General features: G+C 41.4%; 1 protein-coding gene across 4 annotated transcripts in view; it reads right to left on the reverse strand.

The window, feature by feature from the left end:
• The window catches only part of PDE1C (phosphodiesterase 1C), a gene marked incomplete at its 3' end in the record, with an annotated part of 305,371 nt that overhangs the window by 16,544 nt on the left and 276,302 nt on the right, over positions 1-12,525 (reverse strand). For all 4 annotated transcript variants that reach the window (XM_080819137.1, XM_080819135.1, XM_080819136.1 and 1 more), the window contains one exon: positions 1,524-1,592. In XM_080819137.1, the coding sequence (XP_080675263.1) occupies positions 1,524-1,592 (69 nt within the window). The remainder of the gene's footprint in view (positions 1-1,523; positions 1,593-12,525) is intronic.

A 12,525-nucleotide genomic window follows, 5' to 3' on the forward strand; every position in this document is an offset into this window, starting at 1 on the left:
CTAATCCAAGATGCCACTGATTGTAAAGTGAAGTATTATTTCATGTACAACCAAGAAAACAATGCTGCTCATTCAGTTATAACACAACATTGCTTGCAAGACATTCCTACTGCAGAGGGACTAAAATGCAAGGCACTGTCCCTCTCAGAATGGATGAAATTCGGCAATTCCCAAAAGAAGAAATGCAAATGACAAATTAACATTAGAAAAGAGATTCTTTTTTTAAAATGGTAAAATAAATGCACACTGAATATGAGTATAATTTTTTTCTTATCAGATTGGTAAAGTATTAATGTTAGCATTAGCAAGAGCATAGTGAAAGGCAAACTCACCACTAAAAATATGAAATAATACTGTCTTCCTGGAAATCACTTTGACAATAATGTGTCAAGAACCTAAGTAGATACAAATTCTTTGAGCTAGTAATCCTCCCTATAGGAATCTATCCCAAATCCATACTTACAGACACAGAAGAAGATTTTTGTACAGGAATATAAGGTTATTTATAATAACAAAAATATAAGCTACATAAAAGCCAAATTTATCAATGAATATATAAATAAATTATGGTATAATATGAACTGTTAGTCTCTGAAATATTATTTAATATTTAATAACACAGGGAAACTATAATGTAATAGTAAGTTTTTAAAAAGGGGAAACAAAATTCTATGTAGAATATGATTCCAATCTAGGAAAAAAAAGTATTTAATAAAGACTGGAAGGACAGGCAATTTTGGTTAGCTTCACTTGCTACCATTATTAACATTTTTCCTTCTTATAACTTTTGTTATTTTTCAAATTTGCCACTGTCTCTATTTATGACCACTCCTTCCTCCTAAACAAATGTGTTCTTCCAAGTTTTACTTGTAAAAATTAAATTATGGTAGAGAAAATAAGCCTATACCTGGAGATGAAATGACCAACAGGTGCCCCTCATATTAAATAGTAAATACACAGGATCATCATGAATGCTTAAGAATTTCTGGTAAATGTCAGCTGATACCCAATACAGACCATACATTACTTCCATATTTCTCAGTAGTAGAGATTAGCTACAAGTCAGTACTATGCTAAATTTACAAGCATTACTTCTAATCCTTATTGTCACGCAGACAGATGAGAAACAGAGGTCCGAGAAGCTGAGTAAGTGTAGTGAGCTTGCACAATGTGAACAAGGCAAAGTCGGAATTTGAACCCAAGTCTCTCACAAAGGCTAATACTCCCTCCCCTATACCATCTGCCTCTCAAAGAAGTTCTTCCATAGCATGTCCAGATGAACATCCAGAAAGAACAAGATTCTACTCTTTCCATCAATGAGCAGGAAAGATTATGAGCCACATATGGGTACCTTATGTTCATCCCTGAAGGAATGTTACAAATGTTGATGACAGAGGCAAAATCTCCCTGATAACGTGGGATGGACTGGAGAGATAAGGGGCCAGAGTCCCCGTCCATCAGAGAAACCAGTTCTATCTGTTCCCTGTGATTGCTAAGATTATGGTGTGGTGCCATTTACCCACCTGGCAAGGTGAGGCGACTTGTGGAGCTAGTGCTTGGGGCTGGTGAGCCATGAGAGCGCTTCTTTGTGCCTGGAAAGAGGAAAAGAGGGGTAAGGTAGAGCAGGACCATGGACAGACCTGTTGGACGGGTAAATGCTCATCTCAAACACTATCAAATGATCCAAATGTTTGGGTCTGAAAACAACATTTGGCAGAAGGCTGGGTGAGCTCATGGGAACATCACGTATCCCGTGGCCCAGAAGAGCCAGGAGCTCAGCCTTTACTTCTGTGCGTGTGATGGCTCTCAGTTTCCTGGTTGGTAGGTTGGTATGTTGGGGACCAACACACCATGGAGGAGGGCTGCACTTCAGATCCACCAGGGAGTGGATCTAAATATACAATATACAATTGCCCACGCACCACCCCCAGATTCTGTCTTCATTGTACTAGGGCGGAACTCCGGCATCAGTAAAGTCCCCCAGATGATGTTCATGTGCATCCAAGGTAAAGATCTGCTGTTGTGGACGGGAAAGTTCTCAGTTTAGAATCGAGGAATCGGGCAGGGGCAGCGGTGGGGGTAGGGGTTGTCCCTATAGCCTTTACACTCTGTTGGACCTCACGCAATTAACATGAGTCTTTGGAAGCTCAGGTCTTCTTCTGCACAAGGAAGGAAATCACACAGTGACCTCCAAGTGTTCTGGTGAGGATGAAAGGGACCTTGGTATGCAAGAGTGTGCAGGAGGTTACACAAATGCTGGGTTATCGGGGTCTGTGAGCTCCCTGCTGCTGGCATCAGAACTCCCACTGGGAAATGGATTATCTATCTCTGTTCATACAAATGGTTTTGTGGGCCATGAGGGAGTGACAAGGCAGACCCCGGAGTGAGGATCAGGAAGGAGAGCAAAATGAAGGGAGGGCTGAGCTGTTGTGCAAAAGAACATTTACATAAATGTGTAAGTAAGTGTGTGTTGTGTGAGTGTATACACACATATATACACATACATATTATTATATAGACGTAGACATGCACATATCGAAACACATTCACATAGATACACATATATCTTACATATATACATGTATACAAAGATTATTTACTCATTCATTCATTTCTTTCTTTATTTTGCCATCCACAGTGGGGCAAAAGAGGCCTGGATTTCGGAAGCCAGCAACATGGCAGACGTCTGGAGTCTGAGCTCCGCAGAAGTACAGAGAGAATTCTTAAACAGAAGATACACATGATTTATGGTTATTTGTGTTACAAGTCCCTGGACCCTACGCGAACTTTTTGTAAAGTCTACTTGGCACAGGCAGGCCTGGGGTCTATGGAGGTTGTGTTCATTGAGAAACTGAGTCACCACAGTCCTGGGTAAAGATAGAAAGATGACCCGTGGACTGACCTACATCTGAGGAAGCAGGAACTCGGAGCTGGAAGTGAACCTGAGTCGCTGGTAAGATGTGGAGAATTACCCCCGGGATAGTGCTTGAGATAGCTTCATTTTAGTCTTAAAGAACAGGGTACTATGCTTGACATTCTGTGTTTATTATCATTATTATTATTATTATTATTACTATTGGCTGTAGTAGGGAGAGTGGTGTTAATAGTAGGAGGAGGACTAATAGTAAAAATAGAAAACACAAAATGAGTCCAAATACCTCAGAGCCACAAAGATGGTTAATGTGCATGAGGTGAGAGAAGCTATATCTGGCAGAACTTCACGTCTCCATTGTCCAGGTCTTGTATATGCCCTGAATATCAGAGTTGGCAGGGAAATCAGAGAGCCCAAACCTGGCTGTGACCGTGATTTCAAAGTCCCTGAGGAAATTTTTATAAATATGGCTTCCAGAGTCCTTTCCTGAGCCTCCTAAAGTGAAATATCCAGGGAACAGAGCTAGAAGTTTGCCTGTCAACAAGTTCCCCGGGTGGGTCTAATGATGACTGGCAGAATGAGGTATCTCTGACACCCGAGTTGAAATGATTTGCCCAAAGTGATGCTCTGGGTCAGGTCCAGGGCTGCCTTATTGCACAACTCCAGGGGGTCCGATTCATACCATATCCTACACAGTCAGCCCTGATCCGGGGTACTACCGGGATGCAGACCCATGCTTCTGACATTGTCCAGAGCCCCTTCTGATCCACGACAAGTGCCTCTGGGTTCCACTGAATCTGCATTTACACAGGGACGCTATGGACTCAAAGCATTTATCCCTCTGCTCATGAAACATTGTCCTTGTCTCTCTGTCCATTTAGGATAGGGTTTCTCAGCAGCAGCACACCTGGGCCACAGGAGCAGGCTGTTCTGTGCATAGTAGGATGCTTAGCTGCATTCCTGGCCTTGACCACTGGGTGTCAGTAGCACTTCCCCTGTCGTGATCCATCAAAAATGTCCTCTGGACCTCCGAAAATGATAAATATTCCCTAGGAGCAAAATTGTCCTCAGTTGAGAACCATTGCTTTAGGATGGAGGCTGGGTTCAGGTTTTTTTATTCAGAGCGGGGATTCACAATTTGACCACTTGGTCATTAGTAATAGTCACTGCTGCCCATCACGTAATTACTCTGTTCTAAGCACCATATTCGTTATAGACATTTAAATGTACATTAGTTATCTTTTCTGATACTAACTCTCTGGTGGTAAAATAATTCCCATTTTGTGGAATTTGGACACAAAGGTTTAAATAATTTGCAGAAAGCTACTGAGTGTCTGGGGCAATCCTTAAGCCAAGATCCTTCAGAGTTCAAACCCAGAGAAACTTTTCCCCAAGACTCTTGCTGTTTTTTGACTAATCCCTTATCCAGAATGCCTTCAAATGCAGTTATCCTAAATTTGCCTAAGGATGAGAAAAACCTAAGCAATAATTTTAATAAAAAGGAAAAACTAAACCAGATTCTCAAGCCCAACGGATCACTGGTGAGCCAGGATTTCCTGAAGGGCCTGGATATTTGACAAGTGCCCCGGGTGATTCTGATCTTCATGCAGGCTTGGAAAACTGCGCGTGAAAGAAATTTCCTTTTTCTTTTCTCACTGTTGGAAAATATGACACTCCGCTTTCTACAGATACTCTTGTGAACCCGAGAGATCAAACGTAATGTTGCCTATGTGAGCACTTGAAAACTTGGCAAAGCACTGAATGACAAGCTTCCAGTGTTATTACTTGTAGAAACATTCCCTAGTACCAGGAGATCTCATAGAAATGCTTGGTGCAATTTTTTTTTTTTTTAAATCACCTACGATGATCTTCTAAATGTCTGCAGTTTTCTTGAGGCTGGCACCTTTTCACTCCCTTGGTATGTTCTTCGCAGGCGCTGAATGAGATGGGAACTTCTGGGAGCCTTGCGCAGTGGAACAGTAGACTACAAGTGCTCTAGACAGGGAATTAGTTTTTCTGTGTGCTTGATGAAATGCCCGATATATCAGGTAAAGGGAGAAATCATCCACGCCTCTCCTCATCATGAGTCACGAACAGGTAGCAGGTGGAGACATATAAGATACCTGTTTGCGATTTCCCCAACCCTTCAGGCGACATCATGGACCACCATGGGTGCTTAGGGTCTGAGTCAACCTCCCACTGGCTCCCTATTCACTGTGGTTGGGTTCCTGAAACCATTTTCCATGCCGCAGCCACCAAATTACCTACACTTGACGCACAGTTCCATTTGTGGAAATAATATCCAACTTCTGTAAGTTTCATGTTCTAAAACTCCACCCCTTCCCTCGTTCCCATTCCTAAGGAGAACATCAGAGACACTAGCTGAAAGATGTAGTCTAGGTCCAGATCAGCTTCCAAATTGTGCCCTACTGTTTCACGCCAGCAGAACATCTTGGGACCCAGAGAACCCTCTCTGGGATTTATTGTAGATATCTACTTGGGATGCTCCTCTGTGAATGACTAGGAACTCACTGTCAGTGCTTTTCAAACCTGGCTACACATTGGGATCGTCTGGGGAGTTGTAAAGAAAATATGCTGATACCCAGGCACTTCTCCCCAGAAATGCTGTTTAGTGGGTTTGGAGTGGGGCCCAGGCATGGGCATTTCTCACGTTCCCTGTTGAGCCTGCTCTGTGGCCATGAGTGAGAAACACACACTCAGTGAATACCTAACAACAGTATTTCAGTTGTCAGGGCAAGTGCTCTTGCTTCTGAATAACCAAGGTGCTTGATCCTCATAGATGATGTGAATCTTTTACATGGTTTCTTTTCATTTTTATTTAGGTTTCCAGGAAACTCAGATCCAATTTATGACATAAAGCTGGGAACTGGGGGGGCCAATACAGCTTGCATGACCACACACTAACATTTACCACGGTTTACTCCATTTATGCTAGCTCCTTTCTGTCTCTGATTTTATTCTGCTTTCTTAATTTTTTTTTAAATTGATGACGTTGATGTGATTTTAGAATTCCAAAATATTTTATAAATGAAGTAGGTAAAATGAAACCATGAGTAAACAACTACATCAGGGATGACATTGCCAAGTTTCATTTTCCTCATCTCTAAAAATTCAGAAACATTCATTTCAGGATACAATTGTGAGGATCAAGTCAGAGTTCACACGTACAAGTGCTTAGCAAACTGCTGTGCGATACAGTGTTTATTATTAGTTCATATTCGAAAGAAAGGGTGTGTGTGTAGATTCGCTAATATGTCATCTTTGGAAGATAAGCATTTTAAGGTCACAGATCACATTGTCCTTGACCCACGGCATGTGAATGTTCAAAGAATAAACAACCCAATCAGTCAGCTCGGGGCAGAAATGTCATCACTGCAGCTTGTGTGACTGGAAGTATCTTTTGACAAACGCATAGCTCTCAGATATTTCAAATTAATGTCCTTGGTTGGTTCAGCTAAAGGGCAATGAATCCAATTCATCAAGAGTCTGGAGCAGAGGACACTGATGGAAGTGACAACCGACCTTGGGGCAGATACACACACCTAAGACTCAGGACCGAGAGATAAGCAATAAACCCCAGGGATACGCAGCTCGATGTTGAACAAATCATTTCCCTTCTGCAAAACAGGGTGAGCACCACCAAGCCTGCCGGGAAAGGGTATTTTAAGAGCCCTTGAGATTGAGCGTCATCATTAGTAATGGGGCAACAGCAGGAATGTTGTTACAAGCCAGCAGACAGATCCCACGGGCAGGGGAGGTGCTGAAAGACGGAAGTAGGAAAAGCGTTCATCACCCTACTGGGCATTTTCAATCCCTTTCTTCTAGCATTTTGCAATGTCTGCCTTTGAGATACCCACAACCTCTGATCTCTATGACTCAGCACATCTTCTAACACCTCTGTGTTCCACTTGGGGTGCAGCAGAAGGCAACAAGATACTGCCTGCTGTCTTGGGACAAGTCTCCAGTTCTGCCTCTTCCCATCCTTGACACAAGAGCATCAAGAGAAGCCCATGTTCTGCTCAGGGCTGGGGCATCACTGAAGGGTTTGGAGGGCTTCAAACCCACCCATACTTCCCCAAGAGTCATTTTCCAATAGTATATCAATTAGCACTACATATTCCTTTTTTCCTGCCCCATACACCCATTGTGATACCATGCCTGCTTTATAACCAGATCTCTGTTCATCACAGAGAACAATGACTAAAACCACAAGACTTATTCAGACAAGCAACAGTACATGCTCTTTAGATATAGCTGTTTTAGTAGGTGAACATGCTTTGGAACTGGGCCAGCAAATGACGAGTCAAACGAATGTTCACAAGCTTTGACTCTGTAGCTGTACATCTATAAATTCATCCAATGGAGATATTCAGAAATGCGATAGAGCCTTATATACAAAGAACTCCCCTAAATAAGTAAGTAAACATGAAATACGTGTGACTTAATTGTCCAACAGCAGAGAGTTGGTTAAACAAACTGTGCTAGAGCCAAGTGAATTATTATTTTGCTACTGAAATTATATTAATAAAGAGGGTTTTTTTTTAAATGGGACAGTGCTTATAATCCAACGTTATGTGAACAAACCAAAACACAAAAGTAAATATATAGCACTGTATGGCCTCCGCAAAGGAAAAACCATACGGAAATGAGGAAAGAACTGACAGTGAATGATTGTTGGATATGGTATTACAGGTGAATTTAATTTTATTATAGTTTTCTGTTTTTAAAAATGAGTAAGTTCTGTTTCAGGTTTCAGAAAAAGAATTTTTAAAAATATGTTTCAATGCATGGCAAACACAGCCACTTTGGAGGGCCGTCACCGCCCTCTTTGTCAGGGTAATAATCCAGCGGGGTTCTATACAGGAACAGCATAGGGAGGTGGCTGGGCAGGGTGTGCTATCTGTGTCAGATGCATCCTTCCTGCTAGACAAGTCCCTCTTTGTGGCCAGTGAAAAGGAGGTGGGCTGGGTGCCCTCCTGGATGTAAATCACTAGTACACCCACAAACAGGGGTAATGACTATTTCCTAGTCAGACCCCTCATGTCCACTACTGGAGAGAAATAAAATATTGCCAGGTAGGCCCTTCAAGAGAGAAAGAAAGATGAAAAGCCCGGAATTTGAAAACTGGCATCACAGGATTGTCAAACCGTGTCATTGTACCCAGAAGAAAACGAAACATATGGAGGCCAGCTTCATTCCATGAATGCTGACACTTCCTAAGCCCTGAGGAGCTTTTCATAACCCATCCACCTCGTCCCTCAGAAAAGATGACATGAGTCAAGCTTTACTGTGTAGCTTCTAGGGTGCAGGCAAAGGCACTTGGTATGGGTATTATGTGGCGTTCAGAGGAATACAAAAGAGACAGATGGTTGAGTGAGCTCTTGGGCAGCTCCATATCTGGGACAGAACACAGACAACAGCAGAAAACATAAAAACATGAAAAGAAAGAAAAAAACAGCATTTGATTTTTCAAATTCCAATCAAGAGATTATTAACTCATTTGTTTTTATTTGGTAATCGGAAGAACATACAGGTACTTATTCATCACTAGATGATGGGGGAAATTATACATCAACAGACTGTCAGCCTCATCTGTGCAATAAAGATTTACAAGAAACACATCTTGAGTTTATTGAGAGCAGTTTAGCATTTCTGTTTTACATGAATCTTGAGGAATAATTTTTGCATTTCGAGGTGTGATGCTATGGTATTTGAATAGTTTGTTTTCGTACAAACCAGCATCATAGGGAACAAAACACTCTTCTTCAGAATGGATGGCCATTCTCTTGCCCTGTGATATACAAATGCAAATTGCAACCTGCTTTTTATCTGCTAGAGAGCTATTTTACATCATGGAAGTACATCCTCTTATCGCTATAAAAACAAACATAAGTACATTTTACCATCTTCCCTTTTGGAGGAGCATTCTCAGAACACATCCAGAAATCTCCTCCTTATCCCTCAAAGAAGTACTTATTTGGCATGATTTGGACTGAGTTTGGGGGTTTGGGTTCTGCTTGCCTCCCTCTTTTGAATCTTGTTAAACATTCCCTGTATTAGTCCAGACACCTCTCACAAATTCAGCTGAACAGCAACAAAGTCTAAGGCTGAGATGAGCTGAGTTATCCATTCACATAGGGCCAGCACCCATGCCAGGAGATGGGCTACAGACCCCTGGTGAGCACCGGCCATTCTTGTGCTCTCTACTGAGGGAAGGTGACGGCATTACATTAGCCTCAGAGTGACTCATCTTGCTTTGGGTAACTGATCTCCCATGAGGATTTTCTTTTTCCTGCTTCCTTTCCTCAATCTTTTCCCTACTCCGCAGCTACCTATCCCGTCCTTGGCACCTGACATTTCCTCATGTTAATTCCACTGGAAAAAGATGCTTCTCTTTCCCCCATTATTTTGTGTTTCCTTGTGCTAAAATGATACCACAGGCAGAATGGCTTGCCTGGACAGAGGCAAAAGAAGGAGTTATGAAGGTAGAAAATGGGAGAAGAAAAGAAGGGAAAGGTAAAAGAAAGGTATGAAAAAAGGAGAAGACTCTTAAATTAGGTAGGAGGAGGAAGCAGGCTGTACAGTGGGAACCAGAGCCGATAAAAACCCAACTGAGCTCTACAAATGAAAATAGCAAATATTTTTTAAAAATTTTTTACAGCATATAAAATTGTATAAAAATATCAAAGCAAGAAATAAAGGAAAATGTATACTCTACAGTTCTATCTCTAGAATCAGCTACTGGACGATACCTACAGCTGTAGGTTTTTACTATAAATCTATGTATATTGGTGTGTGACTCTGTCTCTGTACTATCATACATATACCCACTCAAAGACAAGGACACAAGTATACGAATACCTACCCCAAGATAGATCATGACAAAGAAGCAAAGACTCTACAACAACGTGCCTCCAGGGCAATCTACTTAAAAGCCAATCCATAGCTATTGGGTTTTAATGAGCTTTATTTTAAATGAATTACCCTGCACCATAACCTGGCAGAGAAATTCTTCTGCAGGTTAAGAAGGCCGCTCCCATGAAAATACATGGGTTCAGTGATCATGGCCGAAGCCGACCAAAGGTGGGAGCCTCCATGAGGGTACCCCCTGGCCTGCTCCAGCCAGCGTGTATCTCCAGAGATGCACGCTCTTCCCAAAGGAGGTTGAATAAGTGTGCCCCTAGGGTGCTGAAAGGACCCACACACCACCCCCTGCTTCTCCTGGCTCAGTGGATAGCAATCTACACTGGGTCCAAGTTCATTGAGGGAAGCCAGCCATGGCCAGTGTGGATCCACTTCTACTGGGGAACAGGATCCAGAATAAATGTAAATCCATCTCAAATACATCTACAATATTTTAATGAAAAATGGGAGAGGTGGGGGCAGATTAGTTAAAAGAACCAGAAAGTAATAATGTTTAAATGGATTTCCATGAATTTTTCAGTCTTGGTCTCCCACTGTACCCACCCTTGTTTAATGTAAAAACAAGGTGTTCTTTCAAGGAAACAATCCTTGAGGACTGCAGACTTTCCTAGAGAAGTATGCAGTCTTTTACAGATGTCAAGAACATCCAAAGGACTACTTCCCATCTTTTTCTAACCTCTCTGAACCCAAATTAACTGAACTCTGTCAAATGTTCTAGGTGGCTCTGCCACCATTCTAATCTACTCTCACCCCAATGCTCAGGGTCTTTGACGAGAGGAAGTCTTAACTGAAATCTGTTCTTGGCAGGTAATGTGTCCCCGGTTCTCAGAGGAATGTTTCATAGAAATATTGTGCCATTCATTACAATTTTTTTTAAAGTTCACTTTCTAAGTGATAATGAGGCCTTTAATGCTGGAGCAATATTGATGAATCATAAGTATTACTTTCCATTTATTCACACATAAGATCTAATTACAACATCATTATTGCACCATTATGTTCTTTAATGTCCACTTTTCTGTGGTTCAGTGCTGTACCAACCATAAGATCAGCAGAGCAAAATTGGGCAACGATTCCCCACGCCGCACATATAGGATCTCCTATTTGCTGCAAGACAGTCCACTTTGGATTTTAACTATTTCAACTTGGATTACAAATAAGTTCACTGGTATTTCATATAGATTGGTGTCATCATCTCTTCTGGAAGAACAATTTCAGCTAAATCCTGTTTTGTTCTGTTTTTATTTTATTTTTCTTAAATCTGAAAGCCATAGAGAAATTTTTATTTTATTTTTATTTTTTTCATAAACTTGCTCTGACAATTTTCCCCAAACCACCTGCAATTTCTATCCCTTATGATAAGCTACTCATGTCACTAGGGTATGTCTGCATATCCTTAGAAAGTAAGCCTTTAGCGATATGCTTGGCATATAGGAGATGTTGGGCTCTGTTGGCACTCACAGGTGGATAACAGAACACAGCTAGACAGTTGTGCACCTGCTTCCTGAATGCTGACTGTCTCTGGGCTGTGTTCGGTGGTGGTTGGTGTGGGGGGAGCAGCACTGCAGCTCCTGTTGGGATGTGTGGGGATCTCAGAATCAGAACAACGTTTCCAACTGGAATATCCTTTATTGGGGATATAATACTGCATACATAGGCTTTAATCTTAGAATCTCTCTCTCATTATGAGAAAAAGACTTACTGCTTTTTTTCTTTTGTTTTTCCCTATAGTCCACAGAGGACAATATGAAGTCATGTTTATCATGTCTCTGCTCAACGGTGAAGAATAGAAGAAAATATATATTATTTCTATCTATATCTATCTATCTATTTATCTATCATCTATCTAGAGAAAAGTGATCCATCACAGAAGTGATACAAAAAGACCAGTACTCTTACTCCCAAAATATGGATTAGGATTACAAAATTGGTCTCCATCTGTTCGTCTGCCTTCTGCCTCATATCCCATCATAATGTTGTTCTTGACTTGCTCACTCTCCAAATTTACTAAAGGCATGGTTCTAGGTGGAAAATACAATACAGTGGCTTTAGTTCTGCAAATGAAATAAACAGCCACGATAGATTCTTCTTTGGCTCTCAGATGTGTAGATACTATTTTACTGTTTAAGTGTATCAGGCCTTTAATGGGATCCTGTCAGATGTTTTCAACAGTTTTGAAAAGCTCCAAGAATGAAATGGGTAATGGAAGAAAATCCATTTAAATTTAATGGGCTAGAAATGAATCTCTTGCCTGCTGCTATAAGTTATTAGGGCTCATAACCTAAGAAAGGTTGGCATGAATAAAAGATGGAATGAAGACCTCCCAGTGGATCGGTCATTATGTCTCAAAACTTACCACATCCACAAAACCTGGATGTGGAGCTCTTTGGTGACATAGGGACCCCCAACTTCAGGGTCAACTTCATTTGGAAAGTGTTGCACCCAGGGACAGGTAGAAATTGTGGTTTGTCTATGGTGGAAATGTCCCTTTACTGCTGATCAATTCTTAATTCAGGTGTGTAAGCCCTTGCTTTCTGCCTGACAGTGTAATACTGAGTAAGATGCCAGACTCCAAAAAAGGGAAGAATGTATATCCCACATCGCTGCTCCTTTGGAAGCTTTTTCAAGAGAACAGAAAGACCACAGAAAGTGCACCAGAGCTTTGGAAATATTGTCCTTCCAGTCAATACTGACTGGGGATCATAATG

Source organism: Martes martes, assembly GCF_963455335.1.
Source record: "Martes martes genome assembly, chromosome: 11".
NCBI lineage: Eukaryota > Metazoa > Chordata > Mammalia > Carnivora > Mustelidae > Martes > Martes martes.